Source organism: Aotus nancymaae, unplaced genomic scaffold (genome assembly GCF_030222135.1).
Source record: "Aotus nancymaae isolate 86718 unplaced genomic scaffold, 86718_ANA_hifiasm-v0.15.2.pri h1tg000011l, whole genome shotgun sequence".
Classification (NCBI taxonomy): domain Eukaryota; kingdom Metazoa; phylum Chordata; class Mammalia; order Primates; family Aotidae; genus Aotus; species Aotus nancymaae.
The window spans coordinates 64,684,654-64,704,009 of NW_026988422.1; the positions used below are offsets into that span (position 1 = coordinate 64,684,654).

A 19,356-nucleotide genomic window follows, 5' to 3' on the forward strand; every position below is an offset into this window, starting at 1 on the left:
CTCACCACCTCACCAGACCTCTGAGCCACTAGTGGTTAAGAAGGGTCAGTAAAACTCAAAAAGAAGTAAGATTAAGCTATATTGTGTCTGTTATTTATTAAAGTGCATATGTGCAGCAAGACCCCTGCTCCAGAAGGAAGCATTTTTTCATTAAGTGTTTTTGTCCCTCTCTCTTGCAGTGAAATCACAGACAACCCTTACATGACATCAATCCCTGTGAATGCTTTTCAGGGACTATGCAATGAAACTTTGACAGTGTGAGTATTACCAGTTCTACTCCCTCCAGCAACTAAATTCTATTCTGAGTCATTTTCATATGTATACAGACCATCCAAGAGCGATACTATCCTACCATATATACTCTATAGAGTACAGTGTGTTTTACATAATTAGAGTATTGTTTTACGGGATGTTACTCTGTAGACTACAAAAGAGTTTAGGAAACAAGAGGATTCTATTATGGCAGTGTGGTTGGTAACATTTTTCACATAAAGGACTGGAGAGGCATTACAGACCATGCAACCTATGTAGGAACAGGCCAATTCTGGCATTGTATGGCAAAAACAGCCATACTCAATACATACACTAATGAGCATGTCTGTGTTCCAATAAAACTTTATTTATAGAAACAGGCAATGGACTTGATTTGGCCTGCAATTATTATTATGGAATAATCATCTGTATCCAAGTATCCCCATTTTACAGAAGAAGAACTGGGGTTTAAGCAAATTGAAGTGACTTTCCCAAGATCACTGAGTTTAAAAAGTGGTGCCATTAAGGGCTTTATAAATTCTGCACTCACACTTTTACTCAGTAATCACACACTGTTTGTTATTAAGCTCCTGTGAGGGGATATTAAGTAGAAAGCATAATGCTGCTGGAGGTCAGCATTTTTCCAGAGCTTGAATGGGGGTAACACTCTTTAGATGGTCAAAAGTAGATGTTTAATTAGGGATATTCACAAAAATGTTCTAATGGAGAAGATCTAATAGAGAGATAAAGGATAAGTTAATTCTCTAAGCTGTTAGAAAATTCCTCTCTCATTGTATAAGCCACAACATAGAGTTGGAGCTACCTCTGCAGGATCTCCTCTCTATTTTCAGGACCACAGCCCAAGTTCAAGCCTGATTCAGTTCAAGCCAGTTTCATTTCTCTGCTCACACTAAAGTTGGGGTGGAGGGCTCTTCACAGATACAAACCTGATGAAATTACTCCCCAGAAACATGGATCCAAGCTTCACGCAGTTTTTCTAAGGGACTATCTTCTGAGCCCTGCCTAGTTTATCAATTTGGGCCCAATGAAGTTACCTCAACTTCTGGGAGCAATGGAGCATTTCAGCTGATCCTCCTCATCACAACATGGTGAGAGGTCTCTTTTAAAGAAAAAGGAGGCTCCTTCTCGATCATAATTTCTTCCTATCATGCATAAAAGACCCAGGCTCTTAGGCTGCTCAGCCTCAAACCTCAAAGCCATTTACTTCTTCAGTAAAGCCTTCCATTGTGCCCTACGGTGCTCATCATAACGAAATGCCTACATGCTAAACTTCTTTACTGTCTCTTGACACCATTTTTCTAAAAACCCCATATCTTGAGCACCCCTCTCAAGTGAAACTCATTATCCCACATCAAGCATGGAGCCCAGGATGCATTCTATAAACATCTGAGTGAAGGAAGCCCATATTTCCTAAAATGTAGAGGAGCAGATGGCATAGATGATTCATGATCCTTTCAGATGATTATTTCTACATTTCTGCAAAAGTCCTTGCTTCTTTGAAGTTCAGGCTCAAAAAACTATCAACATGAAACAATGCATGTTCCAACAGCTGACTTTGTATGTATATTCCTGGTAGAAGAAAGTTTCAATCAAAGTTTGTACTTCTTTGATCTTTCTTCACCAGATTCCCTTTCAAGGCCAAATTGTTCATTAAGACCTCTATTTAATATCTGAAATGCAACTCAAACAAGTATTTTTAATGTCCAGGACTCTCAACATATTTAGAAAAATAAAAATGCCAAAATAATCTCACATCGTCATAAAAGAGTTCTAGTTCAGAAAAAGTTAATTTACCGTAGTTTTCTCAGCCATTGTGCTTATATTCCTGGGATATTGCAATCCTCACCCAGGACATGTTAGTAGCTGTAATTAAACTCACTATGTAATCATTTAAGACTAAACAAAAATAAACACATCAACAACAACAACAAAGCTGTGAGAATCTTTCTCAGGTTTCCACAACTATATAGGATAAATCCAAGTTTTAGGATACTTTATTTATTTATTTATATTATTTTTTCTGAGATGGAGTCTTGCTCTGTTGCCCAGAGCTGGAGTACAATGGTGTGATCTTGGCTCACTGCAACCTCCACCTCCTGGGTTCAAGCAATTCTTCTGCCTCAACCTCCCAAGTAGCTGAGATTACAGGCCACGTCAACTCCTTTTAACATGGTCATCTCATAAGTGTTCCTCACTTTGTTAAATATATAGTTATTTGATCCTCTCAGCAACCTTTTTATTGGGTATTACGTTTATGTCCTTACTTATATTTTTAGAAATAAAGAAGCTGAGGATAAGACAGGTTGAGAAATTCTCAGGATCATCCAACTATTAAGTGGCAGAGCCAGGTCTAATTCCAAATTTGAACTTTCCTGTATGCTTCTTAATGTATTCCCAAAGTTCACATGTGGTAGATTACTGTAGTTTTCAAAGTTCCCTTACAACTGCCACTAAGAGTTCCCACTGGCAGTGCCTGAGTGTGGTCATGGCCATCTTCTCTTCTTTTCATCCCAATAACCACCAATAACCTCTATGCATTCCTATATAGCTCAGAGATCCCAAGGCTGGGGCCCATCTCCTGCAGAAAGGGAGGCTGCTTTTTGTAGGTGGAAATAATTATATTTGAGGTCAGCCAGGCACGGTGGCTCATGCCTGTAATCCCAACACTTTGAGAAGCCAAGGCAGGCAGATCACCTGAGGTCAGGAGTTTGAGACCAGCCTGGCCTACATGGTGAAACCCCATCTCTACTAAAAAATACAAAAATCAGCCAGGCATGGTGACAGGCACCTGTAATCTCAGCTACTCAGGAGGCTGAGGCAGGAGAATCACTTGAATCCAGGAGCAAAGGTTGCAGTGAGCAGAGATCATGCCACTGCACTCCATCCCAGGCAACAGTGCCAGACTCTGTTTCAAAAAAAAATAATATTTGAGGTCGGGGATTCTGAGTCTCAACAGTCCTAGACCACTGTGTTTTTGACAAGTTACCTTTATGTCTCAGTAACTTCAATAGGAAATAGAAGTAATAACATTTCAGACTGGCTCCCTGAATCATTGTATGAATTAATTAGTCACAGAAACATAGCAACAAGTTAAAAAACATTAACATTTCCAGACCAGTGGCTCACACCTGTAATATCCAGCACTTTGAGAGACTGAGGCAGGCTGATCACTTGAACCCAGGAGTTCAAGACTAGCCTGGGCAATGTAGTGAAACCTCATCTCTACAAAAAATACAAAAATTAGCCAGGCACAGTGGCACATGCCTGTAGTCCCAGCTGTTTGAGAGGCTGCAGTGGGAGGATTGCTTAAGCCCAGGGATTCGAGGATGCAGTGAGCCGTCATTGAGCCACTGCACTCCAGCCTGGGTAACAGAGTGAGAGACACTGTCTCAAAAACAAAACCAAAAAAATCCATAAGAGGTTATGGTCTATCTACTTTCTTAGATTCATTTATAAGGTTTAATTTAATTCAGCCCATAACCCTTAAACATTTAATCTATGATAAGCTCTAAGGACAAAAAGATGAATAAAATACAAAGGTGAAATAATATTTTAAATATTAATAGAAAATTAAAAACATATGCATTTAGATGAATGTCTTCACAATGTTTATCTTAAGAGACTGCAGTTGCTCCTCCACTATTGATATTGGGTTAACTATTACCTGAAATCCCTTTTTCTGGATGTATGTGAAATATTCTTTTAAAATATTCAATGGCAATGAGCTTTGTTACTCAAAGTAAATATGATTCTGAGAAACAGCCTAAATGTACTAGGAGCTAGGTCAGGAGAATGGGCATTCAAACTGAGAAATATTATCTTACTTACTTGTTTCCAACAAGTTGTATGGGAAAGTTTTCTTGTGGGGTACATATGTGGGACCTGAAAAACCTTTATGCACATTGATGACACTGAAAAAATAAAGTCCAACTCTTCAGAAACAGGCCAGCACCACTGCTCACCAGTCACTGATTTCTCTTCTCTCTGTTGGTTGTAGGAAGCTATACAACAATGGCATCACTTCAATCCAAGGACACACTTTCAATGGGACAAAGCTGGATGCTGTGTAAGTCAAGGGTAGCCATGAAAACTGTCACTTCCCCTCACCCTAAGAAGAACCATCCTATGGGCAGAATTCGGTTGAGAGATTGGTTCTATCAGAGCATCTTCCACCCAGAGTTTGTGTGACCAACATGGAAATGAGGTCAAGGAACTTGGCAGGGGCCCACTTTAGTGGACACTTAACATTGGCTCCAATCGTTAAGTCCCAAAGCTTTTATCCCTGATGTGTGTATGTGTGTGTGTGTGTGTGCGCGCGCGCGCATGTGTATGCAAATGTTCATCTATTATGTACATGAAGTAAAAGTTATCTTTAATGAAGCCCAAAGCTGTTCATAAAATAAGGTGGTTCTTCTTTTAGTCCTTTCTGAACATGTTTTTGGGAAAGATGTCAGTTTATATTTGATTCACTCAGAAATAGCTGAAAAATCATATCCAACTTTTGCCTTTTCAAAAAATAAATAGTGCTGGGAACAGCTGAAACAGCAAACAATGGACTTTGCGTTTGATGTGTTTGATAACACTTTTTGAGTATTTCTTTACAAATGATATATTTTTTCTATTTGTTGTTTTTTCAAATTTACCTGCTCATTTTTGGTAGTGTCTTGTTATGTACTCATTTTTGCAAATCGATTATTTTTTCACTTTAAATATAATATAAAATTACTATATGAAATGTTAAAAGTACATAGTACTTTACATAGTAATTTTTCATACATACTAATTTTATATTCCAGAAATGATCCCTGCAAAATCCGAAGGCCTTATTATAACTCAAAATCTGTTGTGTACAGGGCTTCTCAAACTTTCCTGGGCATGCAGACCATCTGAGGGGTGTTATCAAAATACATCCTCTGAATCCGTAGTTCTGGATTTGGCCTCAGGATTCTGTATTTCTAACAAATTCCCAGCTGATGCTCACACTGCTGTTCATAGAACACACCTTAAGAAGCAAGGGTGAGGTCAATAAGCTGTGGAACGCTATGCAGTGGCTCTGGATAGAGAAGAACACGCATGTAGATTAAGTGATTTTGGTTGATGTTCTGGTTTAGGGGTTAGGTGATAGGTTCTGGAACAATTCCATTTTGAAATGGTAAATGGTAAACAAGTGTTTGAAGTCATTACGCTGAGGCAAGGCTCCCTGAGTTCTGTTTGAAATAAAGCCTCACTCCTTGCCGACTTTTGTGCTTCCTACCAGTCTTTATGAAATGAAGAGTGGCAGTACCATTCTCTCAATTGTCTGGTTGTGGAGTCATAATGGTTCATTTCCATTATTTTTTAAAATCAATAATTATAGGCGAAGTCCAAAACGACTCAATAAAGTGATACTTACCTCTCTAGTTTATTTACAGAATTGGAAGGACCCTCATTCCATCTTAACCTCATGATACTAACCTCTTACAATCTTTCATCTACTTTTCCACATATTTATTAGACACTTACAATGTACCAGGGCCTGTGCTATTTGCTGGGAAAACAAAGAAACAAAGATGAACAGGATCCATGTGCTCCCTGCCCACACTGAGCATACATTCTGTAGGGGTCAGCTCAAGGGCAGCAATATCAAAGGTCAAAGTACATTAGGGAGAAGTGTACCCAACCCAAAATATGCATCTCAGGGAGAAAATATGAAGCCTAAATATCGAATAACATTGCCTTCCTTCTCTGGAGATACAAGCCAGATTTTCTCTAGATTTAGCTCATCGTTTTTTTAAATCATTATTAAAATTAATGTTTTAGAAGTGAATTGCCCTATATTCCAGGTTTCAAGTTCTTTTTCTAATCCAGCATTCTGGAAAGGTGGCATTTAATTTTAATATTATATGAATTTCACCAAATATTTTCCTCTTTGATTCAACTATTCTTAGAAAGCTATGACCCTTAGGGTAATGATCTTCCAAATTCAAATTTTCTGTGAATGGAGTATGGAGACTTCTTGCAAGAATGAAGATAGTTTGTAGGTACTTAGGGTATAAAGATTTCAGATGACTGTTAAACACAGTTCTAGACATAGAGTGCATCAAAATGTCAGTTAGCACAAAGACTCACATTAGCAAGGGCAGGGATATGAGACAGGAAATCTTCAACCAAGGAAACCAGAGCTGTCAATATGGCTCCTGAATTCAGTGTGTCCAGCTGACTCTTGCCTGAACTAAAACTGCCTTTCCAGAATGGTGGATTAGAAAAAGAACCCAAAACCTGGGATATAGGGTAATTTATTTCTAAAACATTCATTTTTCCACAAGCAAAAGATTTTGAAGCCCAAAATAAGAATCTGTGTTTCAAATTATCTGCCTACTTTTCCTGCCATATTTAGCCATTGGAAGATATGACCCTCAAACACTATGAGTTATCATTTATTAAAGACAGAGTGTAAAATTCAGACCTTAAGGTCTACAGAGCAATAGTGCTCAACATGGGGAAATTTTGAAAGCACTAATGCCTGGGTTTTGTCCTCAGACATTCTGGATGTAGCCAGGATCGTGGGGATTTAAAACTCTCTCCAAGTGAGTCCAATACAGAGAAAAGTCGAGAACTATTGCTGCAAAATACATGCTCTATCTTCTTGTCCAATTGTCATATTTTACATATGAAGGGAATGAAGCCCAACAGGAACACATGGCTTTTTTTTTTTCCCATGGCTGTTTAAATTTGATAGAACTGCCTAGCGGCCAAGTCAAAACTGAGACCTGGGTCCCCTGATTCAGGACTCTTTTCCCTGCTGTCTGCTGGGATTCATCATGGCTGACTTACCAGCCACCACCAAGGTGTGGACACCCAGCTCTGGCAAGTGCCGCTTGTTTCTTAGCCCTGAAGATTGCTTAGGTTTCTTAGCTCAATCTATTAAAGGCACTAAATACAGAAGTTAAAATATCTTGCTCCTGAAAAGAATGGGATCATGTGAGAGAAAGGAGGCGACTCAAGGCATAATCAGAAGTTTCAGAGGACAATCACATCAAGCAACAGCACCATTAGTCCATGAGAACCTGACTTTACCAGTGCAGCAAGGCCGCTCGTGAGCTTCCAGATGAAGTCTAAGTCAGGGATAACCTGACAAAAAGGCTGGGATGGTAAAACATTATTCAAGTCAAACAATTGGTGTTGAACTTAGTTTATGTATATTGACTATTTTGCCGCAAAACGTCTCACTCTCCCCTCATGATTGGCCTCCTGGTCACATTTAGAGAACACTGCAAAGACTTCAAGAGATTTTCAAGAGGTCTTCTGTAATCAAGAAGTGTTAAGTGTGCTAAGTGGATCTCAGTGTAAGTCTAGCAGCTTATTATCTTATGCCCAGCCATAAAATTAGCCACAGAATATCAAAGGAGTTTAGAGACATTTTCTATTGAAAGGATGGAAAAACTAACAAGTGAACAATAATTTCTCTTTGAGCTTCTCCTGAGCCTTTGTGGTAAGAGAAAGGATGGGAGAGGGGGAGCTTCGTTTTTAAGCTGCATTTCTTCAACTTTCTTTCCTTAGTAAATTAATGGGTATTACTTTTTAAAAGAAATTTATGATCTTATAAAGTTAAACAAGGTATATAGGTGGACTTTTCAGATCTTCTAATAAAATCATGTGAATTATTCATATCCAAGAGGGAGCCTTAGTTTGCAGAGCTTCCCAAGCAATTCTCAGTTACAGGAGCATCTCTCTGGTCTGGTGTTACAGACTTTTGGAGGACATACTGCCTCTGAGAGATAGGAAAAAAACCAAGGTGTTTTCCTACCATCACGCACTGAATACAACACTTTGACAGCAAATGTTTGAAGGTTCCCCCCACACCGCCCCGCAACACAGCAAGTAATCACCTCTCCTATACACACCAGCTGGGTGTCCTACAATTTAACTCAGTTCTGATACTATCTACCTGGAGGTAGCATCAGATCCACAGGTTAAGGGCTCTGTCCCACGAGACTGCCTGCTACTTCAGATGCCAGTCACAGGTCCCAGGTTGTGTCCTATGCTTCTGACTGACCAATTATAAATCAGGTTCAGGGCACAAGGTAGGAACCAGCCTTGAACAGGACGTCAGCCCATTATGGGACGCGATCACACACACTGCCACACTCACTCGGACTGGCACCATCTAGACACACCAAAGAACCTGACATGCACATCTTTGAGATGTGGGAGGAAATTGGAATACCTAGAGAAAACCCACACAGACATGGGGAGGGTGTGCACACTTCACACTAACAGTAGCCCCAGCCTGGAATGGATTTTTTTTCTTATTAAAACTAAACACTTTGGGCAGGACATGATGGCTCACACCAGTAATCCGAGCATTTTGGGAGACCAAAGCAGGTGGATCACGAGGTCAGGCTTTCAAGATCAGCCTGACCAACATAGTGAAACCCCATCTCTACTAAAAACACAAAAAATTAGCCAGGCATGGTGGCAGGCACCTGTAGTCTCAGCTATTTGGGAGGCTGAGGCAGGAGAATCGCTTGAACCTGGGAGGCGGAGACTGCAGTGAGCCAAGATCACGCCATTGCACTCCAGCCCAGGCTGGAGACTCCATCTCAACAAACAAACAAACAAACAAACAAGAACAATATAGAATGAAACAATATTATTAGCGGACCTGCTGTATATAGAGAGAGACTCTCTCTCTACTTTCACACCGGCTTTCTCCTCACACCATATCACGGATTCTGTGGGAGGAGTGGCTGATGGCAGAATTATTCTGTCAGTGGCAATGGATTTCAATTCGCTGGTGCCATGACTTGCCATCTAACTATCCCTTGAAACATAGGAAAGAAATCAGGGTACTATTTCGCAATACTTCCTTGACATTTTTATGTTAAGTATTAAAGTTATTTGGAAGAGTTTAACAAATGTGGAAACTATTTCTTGGTTAAGAATCTTTTGTTTCTTGGTTTCTACAAGTCTAGATCAGGGGTCAGCAAACTTTTTCTGGGAAGAGCCCAGATAGCAAATATTTGGGGCTTTATGGGACACATGGTCTTAGTTGTGCTACTTAAGTCTGCCTTTGTAGTGTGAAAGCAGCCAGAGACAATATATAAACAAATGAGCGTGGTTATGTTCCAATAAAACTTTATTTACAAAAACAGGGGCAAGGCAGGATTTGACTGGAGGGTCATAGTTTGTAGACCTCTGGATAAAAGAATTCAGTGAGGATGACCATTGTGTGGCAAAATATGTAGTCTGTTTCTCTGAATTTCTGGTAAAGATTAAAGGGCAAGCATGGGATAAAGATTAAAAAGTATCTGGATTAAAATATTTGGCCATAGAAAGGGCAGATCCAATCATAATAGAAAACAAAGACTTTCTTTTAATCAGTATTTTGAATCCAAGCTGGAAACTGCTCCTGTTATAAAACAATGCTCTATCATTGTACCCTAAGTTTCTGATTCCTAGTCAATAGAAATTTATTCTTTCCTAGATTTAAGTACTTCAGTAAAAGGTATCATGGAAATCCAATGTAAAATCAAAATGATGGTTGTGATAAGGGGTCCTGGGACTGGAGGAAGACAAGGATTGAGCTATAGGTGAAGGAAAGAAAGTTAAGGTTCCATAGTAATAATGAAAGAGTATTCACATTGTGTTTTTAATAGAGGGATGTTGCTTTTGGTCTCAATGCTAATTGTGATTTTAAACTAAGGCAAATACATCGATCTCCTATATTATCTTAATAGTGTTCAAGGATTGCACATGGTATGTTAGCAATTTGGTAATTTCTCCAGAAGTTTGTGTAAATATCACTAGGTTCTAATTTAAACGATGTGTCATCCAAGAGAGCAATCATCCCCTATCATTCCACCTCATGACAATTTACTGAAATTAGCAGATTGACCTCATTTACACCCATTTTTTAAAATGTAACTGAATAATACAATTACAGCCAAGTTGGACAAATTCCACATTGAGTGCAAGTGCTGATGCCTCAGCAGCAGTCGAGTAATTAGTTAGGATTTCATGAAAACGATGGCAGATGTGTAAAAGCACGTTGTCCTATGACTTCCTATGATGCCAAAAACATTGTCATCCCTGAGAGGTGAAATTAACAATAATAAAAGCATCCCTTGCTCAACAGGAGTGGAACTGTACTCGTCACAAGTTAAGTCACACACTCATTGTTTGGAATCTCTTTTCCATTCTCTTTGCACACAATCTGCGTGGGGATATGCTACTTCTCACAGAATGTCTGATTCTCTGTATCACATTCCCTATTGTCAGACTCTAGTAACTAGCTACTATCTGACAGTAAACATTTAGGCAGGAATAAAAATACCATTTGGATGTGCTAAGAGCCTACCAATACACTAATTATTATAAACAGAGTCAACACAATTAATGCACTAATTAGCATCACGCATCAGTTGATTCGAAGTAAAACACCACATCTTGGAGCCCTGGGAAAAGACAATGATAGAGAAGACTATAGGATTAAGAAGGCTATTATTTATCATGGGCTACGTGTTTGAACAGCTTGTAGGATATACCCTAAGGTTTACTTTTCCCTCTGCCTGTTGAAAGCTTGAGTATTTTCTCACATATTACTATTTACAAACAGGTGTCCTGATTTATGCTACAAAAGGGTTTCCATAGAGCAATCCAGCTTCTCTTAAAACTAACATGAGAGATGGGCAGGGGTTCCTTTTAATTTTCTGAGTTATCAAAGCTGTGGGAGGAAAACAGGGTTCCCCACGGAAGTATTCCCATTGGAGACTCACAACATAAGCACGGACCAGTTCAAGCTTCCCCTAAAGGGATTGTGGAGGTACGGGCTGAAATTCCGTCTTGGAGCAGAAATGTATCCCGAAACTCCGCAGAGAGCAAAGTTCAGCAGCAATAGCAAATTTTCTTGCCACAGCATCACACTCCTCTCTCTGGCATAGATCACTTCTTTCTAAACCTGGTGTAGAGGGTGCCTCTTTCTAGGAGTCACCCAACAACCGAGCTTTCATTCATTCCTCCAGCAAGTCTTTATTGAATGGCTGCTATGTGCCAAGAGTGAGTCCAACAGATAAGGGCGTACATACACACACATATTGTACACACAATGCTGAGTTTGTCAATTGAATATTTTCCTCAGCTCATTCCTGTCCACCTTCATTTTCCTGACTACATTGGTCTTCCCTAACTATGAACTAGTCACAATCTTAAGTCAGGGCACGGCTTCTTAACTCACTGTATGGAAAAGTGGACATCTCTTTTCTCAGACCTTCATTTCTTCCACCAGGTTCTCAAAGAGGAATAAGCCCCCAAGCAGTGAAAAGCTGTTGAACACATAGAGATGGAGCCATGTCTATCTTATTTTTAAAGGAAATATCAGTTCTTTTCTTATAAGCCCTTCCCAGTGTAGATATTTAGAAACCCTGACTTTCAAGAAGTATTTCCTTTCATCTCTTACTACAAGCCTTTCGACTCTCTTTTAAGCTCCTTTATGTTCATCTTCTCTTTGCAAGGGATGTTTAAATTATCACTCCCCTTTAAAATAATCATTGTCTAGAGCAGGTTAACCAGATAGCCTACCAAGATTTGTGACTGATTTATCCAAGCTGGTTACAAATATGGATTTTAGAAGAATCAAGGTAAGTCATGGTCAAGGAAGCAGTTTAACTAGACTGATAATCCCAGAAAATGTCACGTGATAGATGAGGTTGATGGAAGCACTTTCTTCCTGGATATCAAGGCTTCTGTATATGTATTTTCCCTCCTGACTCTCTTGACTTCAGATGGAAGGCAAGAGCAGCTTGCTGCTGTAGCAAGGTTAAAAAGCAAAATGAGCCAGCTCTCAAATCTGCTGAAGGCAGAATGATGGTTTCACTTGTAAGCATCTAATTATCTCTAAGAGGTAAAGTACCCAAAAGCCGCATTGGTTTTAGAGAACACAGCCTCCTGAAGGGTCAGTTCATCTCCGTTCAGCTTGGCCAGGGCTCCTCTGCATCCTCCTCTCCTCCTGGACTCTGGCTGGCTTTTCCAGTCTGAAGTCTTCTGCAGAGTTTCTGGTAAACTGCAATGCTTATCAACCAAGCTTCTTATCCTCAGGAGTATATTAAATATCAGATGAAAACACTGCAGAATTGGACAAGCAATAATTTGGTTTTACAATAATTTCTAATGATTAGAGCAAGCCGAATTTCACTTGCAGCAGTTAGAGATTAAGAGGAAAAACTGAGATGAGCTCACCGGCTCTCACTTGATTTTCAACAGTCTGGGAACAGAATGTGATTTGTAAGCTGCATTGCCCAGAGAATACAAAAAGAGATGCAAGCCAGTGCGGCCCTTATACTGAGCTTAGTTGTCCTTTTACAAAATCGTGCCGTTCAGTATCTTCTCTGCAGTTGTTGGTTTTCTTCCAAAGTGGATTTTGCCCACTCCAGGTGTCACTGACAAAAAGAACTCTGAAGACTTAGTGGGTTAAAGGAGAGTCCAACAATGATTAAGTGGGGACTATGATTGAAGCCATTGGGAAGGCACAGATTGGCTGCTTCAGCATCTTAGCCAGGTCTCTGAATGTATTTGAGACTTACTGACTCTCCCTGTGTCACACTTAACGATGCCCTGAACACTGGGTGTTCAGCCACTACCAGAAGAGGCCAAGTTTGGACTCTACCCTTGAGGTGTGTGTAAACCAGATGCCTCAAAAATCACTACCTCAAGAAGAACAGTTAGTCAAATGCCACCACACCATAAACCAAGTCTTCTATTCTTTCACTCTTCATTATTTTTTCTTTAAAGCAATCATCTGTGTCACCCTAAGAGTTTAACACTGCCCACTTTACTGTCTTGATGAAAAAGTATATTGATTTATTTTCTCACTCATTCACACATTCATCCAACAATTAGTTACAGATACTGAACTTGGCACTGGGTAGACACAGAACTTTCATTCTGGTTGGGGAGATAGACAATAAGGAAGTAAATAAATAAGGTAATAATTATAGATTGTGATAATGCTGTGAAAGAAATAGCGTATAGGGGAAAAATGGTAATGGCTACTTTAGATTAGGTAGTTCTCAATCTCTGTTTAAGAAGAAAATTGGGCTGGTGCAGTGGCTCATGTCTGTAATCCTAGTACTTTGGGAGGCCGAGTTGGGCAGATCAGTTGAGGTCAGGAGTTCGAGACCAGCCTAGCCAACATGGTGAAACCCTATCTCTACTAAAAATACAAAAATTAGCTGGGCCTGGTGGCAAGTACCTGTAGTCCCAGTTACTAAGGAGGCTGAGGCAGGACAATCACTTGAATTCGGGAGCTTGCAGTGAGCAGAGGTCATCCCACTGTACTCCAGACTGGGTGACAGAGTGAGACTCCATCTTAAAAAAAGAAGAAAATTGAAAGACCCAAAAATATATGCCAATTTATGACATGTCATTGTGTGGAGTCCCAGCACTTACTCATCATTTAGTGATTCCCTCATGTTGCCCAGAGGGAGAGACTTCAGCACTGGGGATTGGTAAAACTCTTCTTCCTCTCACTGCTCTGATGAAGACTCATGCCTGGGTCCAGTTAACCAGGAGGGAAGTTTCTCTGTGAGGGCTCTGGAGAAGAAATCCTTCTGACCAAATGTTTAATATTATTGTTAACCATTGCCCTTAAAAATGTTCCAACATGAAGAGCAAACCCCATAAGCAGAATAATGGAAGCATTTGCCACATCTAAGCAGACCTTCTAAGGGTTTCTGCTATATTCTTTTTGCATCGACAGGTGGCCACTTGCTAATGTTTAAGTCGATGAGGTTATGTTGTGAGTTATTCTAAACGTGTAAATTGGGAGCATTTGTAACAAGGATATATACATGCTATGCTTCTTTTTAGATAATTTTGTTTTGTAATAAAGTTATGGGGAAAAGGCCAGTTTCAAAACCCTTGGAAGCTTTTATCCATTTGGAGGGAATTTTATTTTAAAATCACTTTGTAACTTAGAATGCTCCAAAAATATTTTACCCTCTAATATCCAGTGTGTTTTTAAAATGGAAAGACCAATGTGTCCATCAAACCTCTTCCATGGAAGATATACTCTGTAATCTCATCTGCCTAAACACTCCTCACACACACAATAGGGTTGTCAGATAAAATACAGGCCACCCAATAAAATCTGAATTTCAGATCAACAACAGATAACTTATAATATAAATATTTTTTAATTGAATGGGGAATGTTTTTACTAAAAAATTATTCATTGTTTATCTGAAACTCAAATTTAACTGGCATCTTGTATTTTTATTTGTTAAATCTGATAATCTTACCCAAAGAAAAGATCTGAATCTCTGACAGTTCTAAGCATCACTCACCACCCTCACCATCTTCATTCCATTCCTGATTTAAGCCTAGTCTTCAAAATTAAATGGGAATATTAATTAATACTAAGAAACAAAATTTGGTATAAAAGAGGACTGGCATTACAGAGATTAAAAAATACAATTGCCACTGGCCTGGAAAATAGGGAATTAAAGCAACTTTTAAGAAATTTAGGTATGCAAACTAGATCATAAACATCCTCATTTTCAAAAACTTCTGCCGTAATTAATGTGCATAAACTTTTTACAGTTGAAACCTAGAATTTCCTAGTGCTTAAGCCAGAAGAAGACAAGATATCCTCTAAATTCTTGAAATCAGTCAATACTATGGTCACATTTATTCTGGTATTTGTACTAATTTGGTGTGATTTCTTAAAATCACCTAATTCATTCATTCTCTCTCTCTCTCTCTCCCCGCCGCCCGCCATCTGTCTCTAGTTACCTAAACAAGAATAAATACCTGACAGTTATTGACAAAGATGCATTTGGAGGAGTATACAGTGGACCAACCTTGCTGTGAGTAAGACATACAAAAGAATATTTCAGTCTTTTTGTTTGTTTGTTTTACTTTTTTGGAACAGATGGAGATATTAAGGGGAGAAGCTTATGTTCAGGGGTAGAGAATGTTGCTGTCTCAGGTAAAGGCTTCTGCAAGTTCCCTTTTCCTGGCTGTATAAGCTATGTCTTAGAAGAAAGTCCTTGTCCTTTGAGACTCAGAAGGCCCCAAGCTCCAGTATGCCATCCTGATCCCTGAGCAGGCAGCCACCTTGGTGTATGTGCTCATAGAGGCTCTGTTCATGGAACAGCTGCTGTTTGAAACATTTTGAAATGCAAGGTCCACAAATAGATGGAAGGCACACTAGTCTTTGCAGAGAAAATGTGCCTGAATGCACATTGCACAATGCCTGGCACAAAGAAGGAAGAATATAAAGGATAGTTCAACTCATTTCTGGAAGAATTTACAATCATGGGGAATGATGGGATAACGACATTTTTAAACAGCATGAAAACATACATATTTGTGCATTTCCTTTGATTTACATCCCCACATCCAATCAGTGATCAGGTTCTATTGATTCTGCTTCCCTCGAGCGTCTGTATCATCACAACCTTTCTCATTCCCTTGGTTTTGCCTCAGTTTGGAATCTCATCATTGAGCATCCACTCTAGCCCTTGCCAAAGTGGAACACAGCACCCTGGAGATGCACAAGATAATCTGTTAGGGGTGAGAGGAAACATTAGAGGTTCTATTTATACTTATATTTTTTAATAAGAACAAATTAAGTTGTATTAATCTTTCAATTATAGATGGCCACTGTCCCTCAGGGGCCAGGTAGGGGGTGGATGCCTCCTAGAAAAGGGAGTGATCCACAGTCCTAAGCACTGGATACCTTCACTCTTTTACCTTTGACAATTTTATTTCACTTTCAGATTGAATCCACCCAGTTAAGTGTGTTTATGGTCCTATTCTCTTAACATATAGACTCAGAGTGATCTTGAAAATCTGCTGTGCCACGTGGGGTTCACTGTTAATTCATGGCAAAGTACTTAAAAGCATTATATGTTTTTCTTTTTATAAGGAGACAAGTGGGGGGAAAAAAAGTATTAACCTTTTCTGTGTGATAAAGTCCCTGTCAGTAATTTTTAACCTGGAAGATATTTTTCAATAACACTTTTGTATCTGCTTCTTCAAGATTAAGGTACTATTTCACCAGATAATAAGAAAAGTCATTGCTCTTTTAAAGAAATGTATGCTTTAGAGAAAGGCTTTAGAAACAAGTATTTGGAAACATTCACATATTATGTGGATTTCCTGATAAAAATGATGAATGCCATAAAAATTCTGTTTGGTTCAAATCAGAAATAGAATTTTAACCTGTTTTTAAATCTTTCAAATTGTTTGTTATGATTATGTATCCATCTTCCTAAATTCAAATGCTGAAGCCTTACCCTCTAGCACTTTAGTATGTGACTATATTTAAAGGTAGGGTCCGTAAAGAGGTAATTAAATTAAAATGAGTTTAGGTGAGCCCTAAGCCAATCTGACAGGTGGCCTCATAAGACAAGGAGATTAGGATATACAGACAGACACCAGGCATGGGTGCTCACAGAGGAAAGGCCACGTGAAGACACAGCAAGAAGGCGGCCACCTGAAAGCTAGGGAGAGAGGCCTCACGAGAAACCAAACTTGCTGACACTTTGATTTTGGACTTGAAGCCTCCAGAACTGTAAGAAAATACATTTCTGTTGTTTAAATCAGCCAATCGGTGGCATTTTGTTACCATGGCTCTAGGAAAATAATACAGAGTTGCAAAAGGTTTAAAATCCATGTGTATAAAATGTGCAAATGAAACACCTTCAGATCACTTTGCAAAAACAACTGATTGACATCAGAAAATATAAAATTTCATTAAAAACATGTATTTAATTACCGAATTAGACTGAAAAATGAGAATCTTAGTTTAATAAACTCAGTCAAGCCTACTCTACTCTTGGCGAAATACCCATCTTTGGAAATTTTTTCAACTAGGACAGCCATTTAAACCAAAATCAAAATAAACTAAACCAGAAGCAGACTTTGAACAGCCATAGCCAAAAGGGTTAAAAATAATTTTCAGAACTAATTAAGCATATTTGATAACATTGCTTTTGCTTTAATGAAACTTTAAAAAAATACATTGCTTATCCTCATTGCATTATTTTTAAATGTATGTCTATTGTGTTATAGTATATATAATATAATATTACAGGAATACATGTGTAGGGTTCATGACTATTCATATGTTAGAAATACACACTCAAATATTTTTCACTTATTGATATGTGAGATTGAAAGAATTTGAAGACCAATAGTATAGAGCAGAACCACTCAAAGTGAGTTCATTACAAGGTAAGTGGCTGTCCAGGATGTACATCAAAGCACAGCTTCTTTTTTGGAGAAAGTCTTGTCATGAAAATGAAGTCAACCAAACTTAACAGTGTACTTAGTTGAAGTAGTTGGCTTACATCTAGCATATGCTTCTTGTACTTGGATGGTAAGAAGCTATTGGCCAGTGGGCACCATACTTTGAGTAGCAGTAGTCTGGATGATTAGAGTCTCCAAATCTGGCCCCTGCCTTTATTTAGTCTTGGTTCCTCTAAAATCCACCCTCCCCAAACCCCTTTGGGTTTATACGCCAATAGGATCTTAAACCCCATACCAGCCTCCCATTCCCCTCAGGATAGAGGTCTTGGTGTGACATTCAAGACCCTGCTACAAACTTCGGCTTTGTCTTTTATACCACTTTACACCTCTAACCAGTGGTCCATCCATATTGAACCTCTTAGCTCCCTTAATTCTCCAACCTACATATACTGTTATGCCAAACTCTTACTCTTCCTACTGTCTGGAAAACCTTGCCGTAATCTTACCTGTCTGATGAACACCTACTGGCATTTTAATATTCAAGTAAAGATCTCTCTGCAGTCATTCTTGGACCTCCTTCTTCTTGGGGAAAAATAACTACTTTTTTGTACACCATTACACTATGTCTATCTATTTACCTACCTACCTACCTATCTACGTATGTATGTATATAAAATGCACCAGTAACATGTCTTTATCTCTCCAAGAGATCCTAGAGGGCAGAATTATATTTCTACAATTCTAATTCATATTATAATGCCTGAAACACAGTATGAGCTTAATAAATATTTGTGAAATTCATATGGTACCCAACAAATAATTAACGCATTCTTCTGTAAACACTATGGCATTTACAGAGCAATCATATTTTAAAGATATTTTAGCATGTTGTCCTCAGGGGAATGTGTCCATTTCTACTTCTTTGGAAGCGGTCAATTAAACTACCTACTTCTACTGCCTAGAAGTTGTTTTTTATATTTATGGCAAGATTTTCTACAAGACTCTCCCACCAAGTTAATAGTATTTGTGCAACTGCTTTAAAATGCTTTCCCTGCCTTTTTGTGGCATTCCAGGTTGTAGAAAGTGACAAAGATGCAGAGTTATACCTGGAGTTGACTCCCAGCCCCATCCCTTACTAACTTTAAGACCCAAGTCTCAAGTTGCTCACATGTCAAAACAGAATAACATAAACTAATAAAATTTAAATAAGATAATAAAGGAAATAAACATATCCTCAATGATGTTAGACATTATGATTATTTTCACTTTTTCCTGAACTTTGATATTCATTATTCTGATCTGTTCTAATCTCTCTGATCACTCCTTCCCCATTTCTCTTTTTAGCTCACTGTACCATTCCTCAAAATTGGGTTCTGTCCTGGGTCCTATATATCTTCTCCTTTGGTTAAATCATCTGCTCACATGCCAATTTGCTCATCATGAGATATGAATCTGCTCATCATGAGAATTTGAATTATTTCTAAGTTTTGGGTATCATATCTTAGCTCTTATTTGGCCATTCACCCAGCTGGAATTCCCCCCTTGCTCCCTGTCATTCCTATCCACTCCCATCAATCTGCTTAAACTCTCCTTAGCCAACCTTTGAAAATGTACAATAAGCATTTTCTGAGGACTTGCGATGCTTGGGACTCTTTATTGGGAGCTGTCAATAGGGGAGGGTCACTATGTTCAAGGACAGTGAGTGAAAGTTCTCATCAAGAAGGTGGCAATCCAGAAAATACCTGAAAGAAACAAAGGGACAGGCCTGGGGATAATCTGAAGAAAGAGCATTTTAGACAAGTGCAAAGACCCCCCAGGTGAGAATATACCCGGCATGTTTGAGGAAGAGCA

The 19,356-nt window shown here is 38.9% G+C and overlaps 1 protein-coding gene across 1 annotated transcript in view; it reads left to right on the top strand.

Moving 5' to 3' along the window:
- Positions 1 to 19,356, top strand: part of TSHR (thyroid stimulating hormone receptor) — a 160,722-nt gene that overhangs the window by 116,964 nt on the left and 24,402 nt on the right. The window contains exons 6-8 of the mRNA XM_012476909.3: positions 180 to 257; positions 4,271 to 4,339; positions 15,039 to 15,116. Coding sequence (XP_012332332.2) covers positions 180 to 257; positions 4,271 to 4,339; positions 15,039 to 15,116 — 225 coding nt within the window. The remainder of the gene's footprint in view (positions 1 to 179; positions 258 to 4,270; positions 4,340 to 15,038; positions 15,117 to 19,356) is intronic.